Source organism: Ambystoma mexicanum, chromosome 1p, assembly GCF_040938575.1.
Source record: "Ambystoma mexicanum isolate Mex_15411 chromosome 1p, UKY_AmexF1_1, whole genome shotgun sequence".
In the NCBI taxonomy this organism is placed as follows: Eukaryota; Metazoa; Chordata; class Amphibia; order Caudata; family Ambystomatidae; genus Ambystoma; species Ambystoma mexicanum.
Window position 1 is genome coordinate 356,589,629 of NC_090921.1, and position 17,005 is coordinate 356,606,633.

A 17,005-nucleotide genomic window follows, 5' to 3' on the forward strand; every position below is an offset into this window, starting at 1 on the left:
TTGTAAATAGTTATACTTATTGTTCTAATTACCTGTTCATGCTTGTATATAGGGTTCTCTCACTTTTGTACCTGTTATATTGTAAAGCGCTTTTGCTTAAAGCGCTATATAAATTCAATAAACATAACATAAACACTACCTCTCCAAGAGGAACAGCCACTAAGTAACACTCCTTGTGACCTAGGGAATTCAAGCTCCCCCCTTACATTTTAGAATGGGGAGTTGTAAAAGGAACGCAGTTGCTATCCAGGCGAATTGGCATCCAATGCATCAAGATTCTATTGATAAAACCGGTTTAACCCGGCAAGTGCTAAAATCATTTGTCACGTCCTTAACACTACTTTCTCTGAGTTAAAGCCATGACGTGCATGTCATTTCTGCATTTATTTAATGTTTTTAGCACTGCAGAAAAATGTCTGCTGTAGCAAAGGGATTCATTATTAACCATGAAAAAGTAAAATAATGTGCTTGTGAGAGGTTTTGAGACATAAAATACATTTGAGCCTGTCCGCTGACCAAGAATGGGCCAATCACAATCCTACCATTTTAGCGTTGGTTTATATGGCAATGGATGCACCCTACTGATATATTGCATAGCAGAGTATACACAGATGTCTTTAGCACCCATGCAAAGCCCAGGAAGGCAGCTTATTTGGCAATGTAATTACCAAGGGGGAGTGGGTGGGTCAAGTCCATTTGCGTCAAATGTGAATATCAAAGGACAGCTAGCATTCATGTTGTGTGGTGGAGGAGCGTGTTTGATAAGTAAACACAAATGGGGCATCTTGATGATTTTTTATTTTATTTTGAATGGCTATAAAATGTAAGGATTATATTACTGCTGGCAATGCACCCTGCAGTAGGCTGAAAATGGAAAGGGGTTCGCATAATCGGTACAATCCTAAATCTTCGTTTACTTGGCTTTTACTGTGCTCTTAATCAATTTGTCTTTCAACGATGATGTAGCCATTGCAAGATCAACCTAAAGGTCGGGGCCTTTGGGACTCATGAAAATCATTGACTGCATGTGTTAATTACTGATAATGTGCATTTAAAGAAACTGCTTGTATTGGAAATTAAAAGCTCATTGGACCCACAGGCTAAACCTGCTCAACACAACTCTCATCCATACCACTCGACTCTCGCAACTTCCCCAATCTACAATTTGTTTAGGAACTGAGAGGTGAAGGAACAAGTAATAAGTCACTTGTGGTCTACATGTAGTTGTCTGAACCTATGCTGATTTAAATATATAGTTGATAAAAGGCTTTACGACACACTATAAGGTAGCTGCAATGCTGGTTATGGAGACGTGACATGAATTGATCAAAAGCCTAAACGTCTCCATTCATAACCTCCCCCACAACCCTCTTTTCCACACCCTATTTGCCTCTGTACCTTCTTAAGGGTTTACACCTCTTCTCTGAACAAAGTACTTGGGGAGGCTGATTAGCTGAATATCCTTGCAACGCAACCTTTAAAATGAACAACTGCTACTTTAATCGGAGACGGTCTGGGCTAAAGCTTTCCATCCATATTTTTTCCGTAAGAGATCGTGACTATGCTTCTGTAAACCCTTGAAATGTAATTTTAATTTCCCTACTTGCAAAACTTTCCTTTATCTCTAGGTGGTTTTAAAATGTGTTTTTCTTTCTCTTGAAAGTGTCGGCGAAGATTTGGATCGCCACCCAGAACGCCGCATGAAGGCTGCATTTGCAGCATTTGAAGAGATCAACTTGCCACGCCTCAAGCAAGAAAACCCTAACATGCGTTTGTCCCAGTTGAAGCAACTCCTTAAGAAAGAGTGGATGAAATCACCAGAGAACCCCATGAATCAGAGGCACGTAACCTACAATTCACAGAAGTAGGATCAGTAGGAGCCTAACCTTTCACCTCCACAATGGGAAGCTTCTGCAGAGTAGAAGATCTCTGATCTCACTCTGCTGAAAAGAGGGCAGGCGTGCAAATCTTACGATGCATGTCTTATTAGGAAAAAGAAGCTTCGGAGAGAAAAACGAGAAGAAGTTAACTCCCAGGAACAGAAATCTATTGGACGCTAACCTTTGAAAAAGATAAATGACATGGTGTCTACAATTTCAGGGCAGGTCTCTAGCAAGGAGGCAGGGTGTCTGCTGCTGTTTGGATACTAGAGTTCTAGAGTTATGAATAGGTCACATGAAAGGATGTTTTTCTCTAGTTATATTCGATATCTGGTGTTTTTTCAGGGCTGGACCTTTTTGTCCTCAGTGTGGGATCTTTTGTCACCTCCCTTGCATTCGTTAACATGCAGGTTGAGTTTCACTAGGGATGCCCCTCTGCTGCTGACCTCACTCATCTGCAATTGACAAGTGGATAAGACTGCATTTAATGATGGCTCTTTGTCTCTAAGATCAGGTGTCCTTAGTGGCATGAGAGAGTGTTTTTCTCGTGTTATCTGCCCTGGGAAGCAGGCATCTTAAGAATAGTTGGTGGGACCTACCAAGGAATGTAGGCGCTACTGTAGCACTCTTAGCACGGGGAATGCTATTCAGCAAACAAGGACCTCTGAGGTCCTGTATTATGTAAGGACTGGTATCCTGGGCTGCCGATTCAGATACAAGCCACCTCGTAAAGCCTCATCCCCCATGCAGCTTCAGAAGCACCCTTCAAACGTGTCCTGTCCACATGAGTGTTTCAGCAGTATTCTTTATTAAATGGCACTAAGATTGCCCATGCACCTTCAACGTTTGTTGGCTCAGGCTAGCAGGCACAAAAGTGTGCACCCTACCTGTCGGCTGTATACTACATGAGAATCACTTCACCCAGGATCGTCACATTCTAGTTGTAAAAATATGACCATTGCCCAATTGCAGATAATCACCACCACCCTTGTGGACCCAGTGCTTGGCACATGTTCATCCATAGGGGGAGGAGGGGCTGCATGCTCTTCTAACACTCCTAAGCAAGGACTTGCAACTTCATATGAGCTTAATAGTTTTGCCTGCAGACAAACATCCCATTAGATGGGCCCCAAAATACAGGTTTTCAATGCTGAAGTGTACTCCTCCATGACCCTTCCTTTTTACACGGCTTCAGGCCCCACTCTAGGCTTCCAAAGCTCAGTAGATGAGTTAAGGTTTTGGCAGAAGGGATGTTTTTAGGTTTTATCGTACTTCTGAAATCATGACTGAAGCATCCAATATCTGTTCCGCCCATAGCCCATTCAATTCTTTATTCAGTTCAACAAGGTTGTTCCTTTGAATTATCACAGAAGGCAGTGTTTCATGATGTTCACTATATGGCATTTTGGCCTTGTCGGTGTTAACTCTGATTCCCTTCTTACCTTCAAAATATTGAAATTCTACTGCCTAAGAGATGTTTATGATGAGTAAAAAGAAACATGCTGCTTTATTCAAGTGTCTGCCTCTTAATTTCAGTTATTGCCTTTTTATTATCAGTATCTCTATGCTAATGCTTGTTCCTCACTTTTTATGAATTGATTTAAAATCTCTACAACATCAATTTTGAGAGGTTTCACTGTGTTAATTGGTCACATCTGTTTGACTTTGAGCTCATGAATGTGTTTTAGTTTCATTTCTTGTGTGTTTATCTTTCCATCTAGTTATTGATTGTGATATTGTATGTTATTTTCTTAAACCTTCAAGATGTGGCAATGACTCCCTATGACTTTGATCCAGAGCTCAACATTCCCAAACATCTCTGGTCTTATTTTATCATATGGCTTGGTCGGTAGGTGTGAAACAGACAAAACAATATGAAATAACTTCAGCATTGTGGAGCCATCCTTTAAGAAAAACAACCGTTTCAACATCTACAAGAGAAAAGTTATATAAACTTTTTTCTATTTTATTTAAAGTATTCAAGTAACCCTTCATCTGTCCTCCAAGGAAAACCACCGTTTTGGTTTATCACGGAATACAGCAAAGACTTTCTTGTGTGTAATTTTGTTGTCACAGTATGGCGGCATGAAGATGACCCTTCCAACACAATAAACTGAAAATAACAAAACCTAAACATTGGTTGTGTAAGCAACTGTGGGGGCATGTTTATTGGCATGCCAGATTGATGACACATAATCGAGAGCCTGGAAACGAAAAATTGGAAGGCTGGGCGTTTGCTGTGGGGGTGGGGAGACCGAATGCAGGACTTTTCCAGCGTTGCATCCTATTTCTGGAAGAAGTTACCAATGCAGCAAAGACTGGCTGCCCTACTTGTCAAAGAACATCTAGAAAGTTGCTGATCATTGCCACGCTACCCTTGATACTTCTACCCTTCGAACTACTGCCCACCCCTAGTGCAAGTCATCTTCATTAGTAAATAGATACACGGTTTATCATTGGCTATCAAACTATAAGGATCTTCGATATATGGCCTTCTAAAATTGGTTGGCACGCTCGTGCCCTTTATGGAACTTTCAGCTCACTAGCGGCATGTAAGCTCGTGCAGCAGGTGTCAGCAGGTGGACTTGACCATGTCTCCCCACCCAGTTAACCCTACAACTCTCATCATCCATGCCTTCTGCTATGTAGATTGTCTTTGAACTTGGCCTTGCAAAGTGTCCCTATTCCTGGGAATATATGGGAGTGTGAGCACGCTCTTAAGTCTAGGGCTGCATGCCCACTTTTACTTTTAATAAACTTGGTACTCATGGTGTTTTTTCTTTGCACCTTAACAATGGATGATTCAGCGTCTCATGCACACTGTTCTTCAAAGATAGATGATCAGTTCTTAGCTTCTTCAGCCTTGATGCCAGGCCAGGCAGCTATTCTCGGCCTTTCCACAATCTCAGCTACTTGTTTGCTGCGACACAGCTTCAGCCTTTCTCCACATTCTTGAGCTTACTAAAGTTGTGACACTGATGTCCAGATTCTATATAATGGCGGCACCACCTGCAGTCTATTCACTACGTATAGCTAGCCTCTAAGATTACTTAGTCTACTTGCGTTGCTGCATCTGTGCAGTTATTGAACGATTTACATTTTATGCAGTGCTCTTCACACGTGTGATCCTTGTCTCGTATACGAAGGTTTAGTTGATTCCTTACTCATCAGTTTCTATAAGTTCCATACATTCTCTTTGTCAGCCAGTCTTCTCAGTGCATCACACTTGCTTCTTGTGACGTCGTCAACTTCTCTTTTTCTCATTGTCATATTCCTTCGGGGACCTCTTCCAAGAGACTGATTTCTACGAGGATACATCAGATATGGTTTTCTTAGTGGATACCTTTCCTCGAAGGCTCTCTGCGGAATATTCATAATCACTGGCGTCGTGCATGGCGAGATTTCTGGCTTCCAGCATATAGGAAGGGGGAGGCGGACCTTCTTGAATAGGCATTTGGCTGCTTCTCTACACTGCCCCCTCTGGTTGATTCATCGACCATGCCTTCATTAATCTCCACATTTTCATTTCTTCTCTTGAAGTGCTTCTTCGGGGTCCAAATCTTCAGTACTCCCTTCAGGGATCCTGCTGATTTGACATGGCCATCTATGCTCCAAGTCCTGAGCTGCACTGCCCATTCGGATTACAATAGACCTATCGTTTTACATACTTCTTGTTCGGATACAGGAACTGTGTTCCCTCAGGTGCTACGATGCTGGCCTCCATATATTTTCTAATATCTTCATCTGTCAACTCCTTTGGTCCAAACCCTGCTTCGACATCGATCATCATTTTCATTCCAACTGCCGCCTTCACCTTTTTCTTGCACTGTGTGATTATTATCTTGATCACATAGAATCCGAACACCACCATGACCAATGCTGCTCCAAGAAACTTGAAGATGTTCACCATCCATTGTGGAACCCATGTGAAAATAGACGCAAACCAACCGCAATCTGCAATGGCCTCTGTCTCATCTCCCATCTGGTTGTGCAGTTTCTTCCGCAACGTTCTGGCCTCTGTGAAGGTCCCATTCTCGGCATCATGAGAAGGTATGAACGTGCAACCTGATTGCCCGATTTTGGTGTTGCTCGTCTGCAGGAGCTCCCATCAGGTTATTTTGTAACCATTTAGCATTCACCATTGTCTGGATCCCTGGCATAAAGATAGTCGTGAATACTACAGATTTCTGGCTAAACAACCTGTGCTCCATGGAATAGCATCAAAAGCTGTTGATTTCACTGAGAAGTTGTTTTCCCTCTTTGTTCGGTTGAGAAATTGGAGTTATCTTGTCCTTCTTAAATGGGCCTCTGCTTTTGGAAACTCACCAATGTTCAAGTCACTCTGCGGAATCACTAATGCTGGAATATGGATGAGCACCAAAGAACACATCCCTTCCCAGTCCTTGGGCAACTTCATGAAGGCTCTGGATCCATTACCCCAATAATGATCCATCAAGATGGCTGTTCCTACCTTCATTCCTGGTACATCGAAAATTCGGCCACACTTGTGATTTTCTCCAACTTTCCTTGTGCCATTATTTCTGAAACCTAAGGACGCACTCTTCAGAGGTAGTATCTGCAATGGTCCTCTCTTATCATTGAACCATGTCAACAATTTTGTAATCTTCGCCATTGATCCTTGCATTCTTTTTCTGCATTTAATGCAATGTCTTCGCACTGTCTGGTTAATGCTGCTGCTTTGCACACAACCAATCCGTCAGCCCATCCTTCGTGACTCAGCACTGTTACTTTAATTTGTCATTGTCCTCTTTCCCAACAGATCTTGCCTTGGTAATTTAACAACTTGTTTTCTTCGTTCCTGATTCCTGCTCCGTTCATTCCAGGCTGTTCATGTTTTATTATTTGATGCCTTGTTTCTGTCTTCTCCCTTGTCTTTAAATCTTGCACATAATTATCTACTTTTTGCGATGTGGCTTTATTCATCCACGCTATAGATGCTGTTCGGCCCAGCAACTGTCCTCTTGCCAAGCAAAGTGAGAGGTGTGTCGGGCAATGGGCTTTTTTCACTGGTACTTCTGTAGCTATGAATTTTTTGGAGGTTCCCATGACATACTGTACTACAGAACACAAGTAGAAACTCTCCTTAGATATTCTCTCCCACCTTTCTCATGTGCTGATACCACTTGTTATTACCCAAGTGTGCTGAATTATCTTGATGTGGTTATTCCTCCATTATCTTCTCCTGCCTTTCTCATGTATCTCCCCAATGCACGGTTTGCATAATCCTCATGAAGCATATCAAAAAGCCTAATGGGGTCCAGGTATCAGACGGCGTTAGCCTAAGCTTGGAGATCAACCACCCCCACGGCTTACAAAACTCAAAACATGTCGCCTATAGATTGTGAAATCCTTCTATTCAGCCCATAGGTGCTCTGTTCGCTGCTACCACTCTAGATCACGTGCAACACCCCTGCTTCTGTGCCACCTCCTCCTGCTCAGGCCCGCTACATGTAACCAGCCAGCACCGAGGGACCAGCCCACTACCTGCTTTTGCAACAAGCTAGCGTCCAGTGTCGGTTCTACCTTATTTTGCCGCGGGATTTTTCGCCGCAGGACTTTTCATCACAGTTTTTTTTATCAAAAAAAACTAATCTTTTTTTTAAAATTATTCCCTTTCACCCACAAATATTTATTACATTTTTAAACCCCCCCACATTTTTTTTTCAATAAAAGAACGGCGATGAAAAGTCCCGCGACGAAAAATCCTGCGGCAAAAGAACTGTATACCACAGTGTCCGCCTTCTACCTGTTGCACCAGTCTTTGTTATGCAATTAGACAGCATTTGCCCATCAAATGTTGTGCATTGCCTGTGCCGAATCATGAGACAGCGTTTTCCCAGTACCTACTGTGCATTGTCGACTATTGCGACAAATAATTACAGTATTAGCCCACTGCCTGTTGTGCACTAGCCAGTATCTACTGACCTGTTAATCACTGGGATAGTTCTAGCCTAAATGTGACTGCCTACCTACTTGTCTACCCATACTGCAATATCCCATATATGCAAAGCAGTCCAAGGCCCCTTATCTCCGGATTAGCCCACTACCTATACTGCCTCTTCCCAAGCATATCCACCAACTGTATGCACCAATTTTGACTAGTTTATGCCTGCTACCCGTAATTAGCTAGCCTATAATGACTATACAATTGTTTGCCCTGCACTAGACTGCATGGGAAATCTAACATATAATAGCCATTACATTAGTTCAGCACAATAACCTGCACCCATGCCCTATATGGCATGTACGTCCATTAATAAACCTATGAGCGACTACTGGCCTACTGTACTAATTATACTGACGCCAGCACTAAAGCATTCAAACTTGAGAAACATGATCCTTATGATCACTCAGTGGGCTATCCTCCCCACCTTGCTAGAAACCACTAATCTACTAATTTCAGCCTCCATTATGTCTCACTCCAGATGCACACCATGTCCTCTAATGGACAGAAATAATTGAGAGCAAGACTTCCTTGCATCTATGAACCTAAAAATACCATGGACATGAATTCCCGCTGTATCCTGAACAACCATGCCTCTGGGCCTGAATCTACAGTCATCAATGAACTATGAGATAGAACCTTGACCAAAATTAAAACTAAGCGACATAAACTGATTCCCAACACCCTACAGGAACCTAAAACTATGGCCACAATCTTGGGAGCATTAATCAATGCGAGATCACCGATGGCACACGCAGCAGAAATAGCTGACCTGATTTCCCTGGATGACCTTGATGTTCTTGCTGTCAGTGAATATTGGTTGCATGATGCAGCTGACCCGGCCCTAACGATAGCTATACCTGATAACTATCAAATACTCAGAGCAGATAGACCCAATGCTAGAGGTGGCGGCTCAGCTCAAAGAGAACCTTGCCATAAGACTCCTCATTTCAGTCCCATTCAAATCATGCGACATGCTTATTGCTAAACTCTCAATCTCTAACTGCCAGATTCTATCTAACTATTTACCTCCTACACAGACCTGCGGGCTCTATCGGCACCTTTTGAGGAGGATATCTCCAGCATCATTACCAACAATACTAAAGACTCTTCCCAAATTCTATTACTGGGGGACTTCAACCTTGGCTTTAACGACCCTGCGGACAAAATTGCTCAGGCAATAGCTAATATCCTTGCAGAACATGGACTTACCCAAGAGTATTCCTACCGACCCATGTTAAAGGAAGAACCGCAGACTGGGTGGCGGACTTGAACTGTGAATCTGCTATTACCTCAATCACCCCACAACGGTGGACTGACCACCACCTGATTGCCTTTACTCTAGCAACTAATAGACAACTAGCTAAAGATAATACTATAGCACCACCCATCCCAACTAGAAGTAAAAAATATATTACAGCCGATAGGCTAATCCCACACATCCTACCCTCTTAACTTGCTCCCACCCAACTCCGACCCGAACAACCCTGTCGAGGCCTGTAACAGTACCATGTCCATGGCCCTAGACATCATTGCACCCCTCAAAATGCGCAAAAGTAAACAGCAAGAACATCTCAATGCTTGGTTTACGCAACATCTCAAAACACTTGGACTCCAAAAAAGGAAACTAGAATCTGTTTGGTGACACAATCCCTCAGATGAAAATAAGGCAAAACGAACTGACTTTGCAATCAATTATAAAAATGAAATAATTTGTACAAAAAAATAACTCTACAATGAAAGAATATCCAATGCCAGTTCGAACACCAAGGAACTAATCACAATCCTCCGAGAGATAACATACCCAAGGACAAACCTTGGTGCACAAGCATACTAGAGGCACTAGCCAACAAAATAACCCTACTCCAAAATAAGATAGCCATTAATAAAGCCGCCCTCCCCAATCCTGAACCACAATACACCAGTCCTGTTACATCTGCCAGCATCCGAAAACCATTTAGATTCTCGAAAATCTCCATCCATGAAACAGAAAAAATTGTCTCATCTCTGAAACCATCTAACTCTAAGGGTGATGATTGCCCATCCCAAATAATCAAAGATGTTGATGTTAAAGGACATTTGTACCGCGCACTATCACCACCGGAGTGGTCCCCTGGCGGCTCTGAAAGAGGGAGTGGGGGTGGTTAGTGGGAGCAAGCTGGAAAAGTGCAAGAGAGCAGTGATGTGCTGTTGGCAGCCTCAGCCCGGTGGATCCGTTGGCTGGGCCTGGGGTGTTTTCGGCCGTTAGTCATCGTGTACTGTTGTGCGAGTCTGTGTGTTTTTGTTTGTTTTGTTGTTGCAATGTAGTGAAGTTTGTGCGATTTGCTGTGTTGTAGGTTTGTGGTTGTTTGGTTTGGAATATGAGAGGTGTATGCAGAGGGGGGAAATTGTTAGTGCAATTGGTTAGTTGGCATCTTTATCCTAACTTTGAGGCATTCTGTTTCTGTGATCTCCCAAGGTAGGGTTCAGGAGCACCTCTGCGTCCTTGTCCTGAACTGAGATTGAACGACCTTCGAGTTCATTTTTTTTCTTCTCCCTCCTCCCCCCAGCCTCCCACGCAGCCCTACATGTTTTCACTCTTCACTTATATGGCTAGTGCATTGGCCAAACGTCCCCAGCTTAAGGTAGTGTGGTGAATGCCAATATCCTGAATAATTCCACAACAGTGGTGCCTGGTGGCGACTGAGGGGTGAGTACAGGTGTTGGGTGGGGTTGGGGTAAGTTGTTGACTCTGTCTTCATGGGTGTTGCCTGTGTTCCACTCTGCCTGGCGTCCTTTGTCCAGGTGCCATGGAAGCTTCTCCTAATAGCGGGTTGTCCAGTCGGTTCTGGGAGTTGTCTGTGTCCACTTCTGTTTAGTCATCCCTTTCCTTTCTGTTTTGGTTTTCAGTTGGAGTCTGTGGTGTTGAAGAGCCAGCTTTTTAGTCATTTCCTAAATTTTAGGTGATTTTTCTTTCGGGATGTTGTTCCAGGTTATTGCGGCTAAATGGTAGAAGGAGGTGCCTCCAAGTTTTTTCTTGAGGTATGGTTTTGGTTCCAGGCGGAGTTTATTACTTGACCTGAGGAGTCCTGTTGGCTTGTAGATTTTCTTTTGTAGGAATTCTGCTCCTTGTCCACTGATTGCTCTGTGTGTTATGCACATTGTTTTGAAGGTTATGCAATGTTTTACTGGGAGCCAGTGTAGTGTTTTTAGGGCAGGAGTGATGTGTTCTCTTCTCGATAGTTTGAGGAGTAGTCTGGCTGCTGTATTTTGGATCCGTTGTAGTTTCTTCAGGAGTTATTCTGTTATTCCGAGGTAGAGGCTGTTTGCATAGTCGATATTTGACATGGCGAGGGCGACGATAGTGAGTGTTTTGTGCCCGAAGGAGAGGAAAGGTAGGATTCTTCTTGCCGTGTGGAGGTGGAAAAAGCATTTATTGACTGTTGCAGGTACTTGTGGCTCTAAGGTTAGGGTGTTGTCCATCAGGACTCTCAGATTTGTTACCACCTTAGTTGGTGGTGGTGCGGTTCCCATTTCCGTTGGCCACGGGATTGCGGTTTCATTCTCCTGGTCTTTGGATATGATCATGATTTCTGTCTTTCCTCGGTTGATTTTTCAGGTTGTTGGCAGTCATCCAGTTGAAGAGTTCTTTTAGACACTCGATTAGCGTTGAATGATCTGCCTGTGTGTCTTTGATTTTGTAAATGATTTGAGTATTATCTGCGTAGTTGTAGCACATAATGTATTTTTTGAAGATTCTAATAACCGGAGTCTGGTAGATGTTGAAGTACAGTGGTGATAGTGAGGATCCTTGTGGCACTCCACAGTTGTTAACTCTTGGAGTGGATTTGAAGGGTTTCTTCCATACGGTTTCTGTTCTGTCTGCTAGAAATGACTTAGTCCAGAGCAGTGCTGTGCCTGTAATGCCTATGTCTTCTAGTCTTTTGGTTAAGGTGTTGTGACGTTGTCGAAGGCTGAGGAGAAGTCAAGTAGAATGAGGGCCGTGTTTGTGTTTGAGTCTGCGTTCGTTTTTAGGTCGTCCCAGATGGATAGTAGCACTGTTTCTGTTCCTCAAGCGGGTCTGAAGCCAACTTGAGCTTGGTCTAGCAGATGGTCTTTTTCTACGTATTCTTGGGTTATTTTGTATACGTAGGTTTCCAGGAGTTTTGCCGGGTAGGGGATGTTTGATATCGGTCTGTAGTTGGAGAGATTTTCTATGTCGTCACTTGTGTTTTTCATGAGTGGTTTGATATATGCTGATTTGAAAGTCCGCGGTACAGTTCCTGTTGCTAGTGAAAGGTTCAGAAGTTTTCTTTAGTATTCTGCTGGCGATCCTTGTGTTAGGATAGATTTGTAGATGTCCGGGGACAGGAGTCCATGGGTGATCCTGCTTTATTGCTGTGTTTTACCAGCATTGCGAATGCCTCTGCTGATATTTCAGGAAAGTTTTTGAGTTTGTGCTGGGGTTCTGTCATAGGTTTGCTTGGTAGTATGTTGTGGTCGGTTGGTATGCTTTGTATGGTTTGTCGGATGTCATTGATTTTGTTTTTTTCTTGAACTGGTCTGCCAAGTCGTTGCATAGTTTCTCTGAGGGAGTTGGGGTGTTGTCGCAGCTTGGTGGGTTTCTCATTTCTTTAATGATGTTAAACATTTCTTTTTGTGTGTTGGTGGCATTGGTGATTCTGTCATCATAATGCCTTCTCTTCGCCTTTTGAATTTCCTTCTTGTATGCGCAAATTTATCTCGAACTGTTTTTTTTATCTGGGTTGTATTCTTTCCTCCATTCCTATTCCATCTTTTTGTTTCCCTTTTTCATTGTGCTTAATAGTGGGGTGAACCATTTTGCCATGGCTTTTTTTTTTTGATGGGGCAAATGGTTTTTCTGGGGTGATCTTGTCAATTGCGTCTGCAATCCATTTGTGTAGTATCTCCGCTTTCCTGTCTAGGTCAGCTAGCTCTAGTTCTGTGGTTGAGGGTTTGGTTAACTCCAGTTGTTCGAATAGGTTGCCTTCTTTGATGTTGTTTCTTTTTGTGGTGGTTGTGAGTTTAGGAGGTTGGGTGCAGACTTGAATAGGCAGAGAGATCACGAATGGGATGATGAGATGGTCGCTCCACACTATTTGTATCGGCGGTGCCGTGGTGATGAGTTTTTCCTTGGCGAAAATTGCGTCGATTGTGTGTCCTGCCGAGTGTGTTGCCCCTCTGACTAGTTGTAGTTTCTTGGTGGTGAGTTGTTCCATCAGTGAGTTTTTGGAGTTGGCGCGACTGTCTTCAAACCAGATGTTGAAGTCCCCCAGGATGATGGGTGTTCGTGGTTGATGGCTATGTTGGTGGTGGCGTCTATGAAGTTGTCGACGAAGGCTGCATCATATGTCGGTGGTCTGTACACCAATGTGACATTGGTTTTTGGGCTTGCTGTTAGGTGTATTACCATGGTTTCGCAGTTGAGGATGTTGAGCGGTTTGTCTGTTTTTATTTTCAGATGTCCTTTGAATGCTATTGCGATGCCTCCTCCTCCTTTTTTTGTTTTTCCTGTTTATTTGAAGACATTTGAAGTTGGTTGAAAGGCGGTTTTGGAGTGTGATTCTTTAGTTGTCGTCCATCCATGTTTCTGTGATGAACAGGATGTCAATGCTGTTATCGAGTAGGTCGAAGATCTGAGTGTTTTGACATGTATCTTGCGTTTATGAGATTCCAGTGGAGTTTGGAGGTGTTGTTTGGTTTGGGCTTTCTTGTTGAGGTCGTCTTCTGGTTGGTGTTAGGTTTTCCTTCCTGGCCATTCTATTTTTGAGGTGTAGGTTTTGGGGTGTCAGCGTTTTCGAAGAGTTCTTCTAGGTTTTGTCTTGGGTTTTTGTTTTCATCAGGTTCGTCTTCCATGAGTTGTGGTTGTCGATAGGGAGTTCTTCTTGCTTTTGTGATGTAAGGTGTTATCGCATCAGTTGTGTGTGTGTTGTTTCTTGTGGTGTTCTTCAGTCTTCTGCGCGTTTGTGTTGGGTAGCTTGAAGTTGCTGCTTCCATTGTTGGGTTGGTTTGCTCTGGTGACGAGTTGTCAGCAAGGTAAGGAGTTAAGTAGGGGGATTTTTCTCTTCTCTCCGTGTTGGTTCGATACTTGTTCCTTACTGCGGGGGTGCGTTCTGTCGTTGTGGTTCTTTGTTGCTGATTCGGAGTGTGTTTTCTTTCTTTTCTTTTTCTTTCCCTTGGAATGGGTCGTTTGCGTGGCATTGTAGGGCGTTGTTTTATTTTTTTTTAAAAATGTTATTATTTTTGATGTCCGGTTGGTTCTGCTTTGGTCTGGTTGTCTTGTGGTGTAGTAGCAGGTGTGGAGGGCTGTCCGCTAACAGTTAGGGCTCTGTCTGTGGGTGGTATTCCTGGCTGATGTTGCCGACTCGTTCAGTCCCTATCTTGAGAGGGGGGGGGGAGGATAAGTGCTTAGGGGTTATATAATTGGTGTTCTCGGTGGCTCTCTTGAGTGTCCGTCTCCCTATATGCGGTTCACTGTAGTGAATGGGCAGTGTGGGCTTAAGGAAGATATCTGCTCGTTGAAGGGTGATCGGGCGTGGCACAGCTAGGACTTATGCCTTATGAAAGCCTAGAAACAGAACCCCCACTAAACTTGAGACCTGTATAGTGTGGGAGAGGCTTATAAATACGAACTAAATATCTCACGATTTAACATGGTGACAGAACCCTTACCATGCTTGAGAGACCTGTATAGTGGGAGAGAGGCCTATCAATGCAATCTATGTGTCACACAATGCAATAAGGAGACGGAGCCTCTGCTAAATTAGAGACCTGTATAGTGGGGGAGAGGTCTATCAATGCAATCTATATGTCACACGGTGCAATTGGGCCAAAGAGGGGTCTATCGATGCAACCTAGATGTCATACAATGCAGTCTGGACACAGAGATGCCTAACGATGCAATCTATATGTCATCCAATGCAATTTGGACTCAGAGCCCCTGCTAAATTTGAGAGACCTGTATAGTGGTAGAGAGGCCTATCAATGCAATCTAGATGTCATACAGTGCAATTTTGACAAAGAGAGGCTGATCAATGCAATTTATATGTCACACAATGTAGTTTGGACACAGAGCACCTGTATGCAAATTTGAGAGGTCCATACAGTGGGAGAGAGGCCTATCAATGCAATATAAATGTCACACAGTGCCATTAGGACACAGAGCCCCTGCTAAAATTTGAGAGACCTGTATTGTGGGAGAGAGGCCCATCAATGCAATCTATATGTCACACAATGCAATTAGGACACATGGCCCCTGCTAAATTTGAGAGGCCTGTATAGTGGGAGAGAGGCCAATCCACGCAATCTATATGTCACACAATGCAAGATGCAGCAAGAGACTTGGCGCCATTTATCTCGAAATTGATCAACTCCTCATTTGCCAATAATATACTGTCCCTAGAAACCTAAGAGTCATGGGTCCTACCTCTGTTAAAAAACAAACACTGGACCCTTCCATCCCAACTAACTACAGGCTCATTACCACAATGCCCTTCCTCCTTAATTTTATCAACAAAGTAGCTTACCTACAAATTCAGAACTACCTAGAGACCCACCACCTCTTAGGTCACCGTCAATCTGGCTTCAGACCACAACATGGCACGGAAACTGCATTAATTGACCTAAAAACCCAAATTGACTAGCTCAAGGACAAAAATGGCTACTCCTCGATCTGTCGGCTGCCTTCGACCTGGTGGACCATGAAATTCTATGTAAACACCTGGCTTCGGCAGCCCACTTCTCGAAGGATGCAATAGCTTGGGTCCAATCCTTCTTGAGCAATAGAACAATGTGAGTCTTCTCCCCATCAGCCTCTGCAGACCCTATCCAGGCCACTGGTGGCATCTCACAGGGTTCTTGTGTATCGCTGACTATGTATAATGTATTTACAAAGCCCTTTATTCGATACATTGGATAGGCTGGGTGTCACCTACACTAACTATGCAGACGACACCCAGATCCTTATTCCCCTTTTGGGCAATTACGATTAGGACATGGCTTTGGTAAATAAAATGTACCTCCTCATTCAGGCATGGATGGCAACCCATAGCCTCTGCCTGAATGACGATAAAACAGAACTATTGATTCTTGAGTCGGCCGTGAATCTAAAAAAAATTGGATAACAACTATTCCTCCTTCAACATTGATGGTATTAAAATCAAGATAGTCAAAGAAGTAAAAATTTTAGGCTTTTACCTCGATTCTAACCTATCTCTAAACAAACAGGTACATTCCATGGCATCTGCAACCTCCTACACATGTTAGCTCAGATCATGTAGGCCTTTCCTATCTAATTCTAGCTGCATCATCCTAGGCAGTGCCCTTATACTCTCAAAACTGGATTATTGTAACGCCCTATATTTAGGCGCAAATAAAAACATCATAGATAAGATCCAAATCCTACAGAACAATGCGCTTGGAACTGCCCTGAACATACCGAACAGAGTACACCTCCCAGAAATTAGGAAAGAATAACACTGGCTGAAGATTAGTGATAGAATATTGCTTAAAACAGTCTCCCTTACATTCAAATGTCTCAACAATGCAGCACCCACATATCTAACAGAGAGACTTTCAAGGAAAACCTCAATTTGCCCCTTGATGGAAGTGAACTCCTTCTGCCTAAACATCCCAAAATTTTAACAAAAGAAATCTGGAGGAAGTAGCTTCCCAGTAAAAGCAGCTCAAAATTGGCACACACTACCTCTCTCTCTCAGAACTGACCAATCCTTCCTCCGCTTCAGGCGTAACACTCTAAATTTAATACGCACTGATGATATACGACACCTACTGTACCTACTTTTAAATCCATCAGATATACCTTCCTCCTGTTCTCAGTCCTAGCTTTCCATGTATTCTACTCATGGCTGTTTTTTCTCCCCTTCTTCACTACTCAGTATTGCTTTCCTCTGTATTTTCTCTCTATTGTTCTCCTTGTAGTATTCAACTGTATGTAACCTACACGGGTCTAACATGTAACTAAGCTTTGAGCATTTAAGTTTTCTTGTATTTGTAATCTGTAACCAAGCTTTAGGATTTCTTGTATTTGTTGCGCCCAGTTACCTCCGGGTTCGGTGCGCCTTCTAAATTAATAAACAAATAAACAGAGTTCTCCATGTGGGGAGAAACATAGGAGCCCCTCTACCTCAGTGGAAGTAAG

At 43.2% G+C, this 17,005-nt stretch overlaps 1 protein-coding gene and 1 long non-coding RNA gene across 2 annotated transcripts in view; one reads left to right on the plus strand and one right to left on the minus strand.

Moving 5' to 3' along the window:
* Positions 1–3,390, plus strand: part of CCDC124 (coiled-coil domain containing 124) — a 390,150-nt gene extending 386,760 nt beyond the window's left edge. The window contains exon 5 of the mRNA XM_069648768.1: positions 1,664–3,390. Within this exon, the coding sequence (XP_069504869.1) occupies positions 1,664–1,868 (205 nt within the window). The 3' untranslated portion in view covers positions 1,869–3,390. The remainder of the gene's footprint in view (positions 1–1,663) is intronic.
* LOC138570134 (uncharacterized) overlaps positions 1–17,005 on the minus strand; it is a 401,651-nt gene that overhangs the window by 314,955 nt on the left and 69,691 nt on the right. The window lies entirely within an intron of this gene.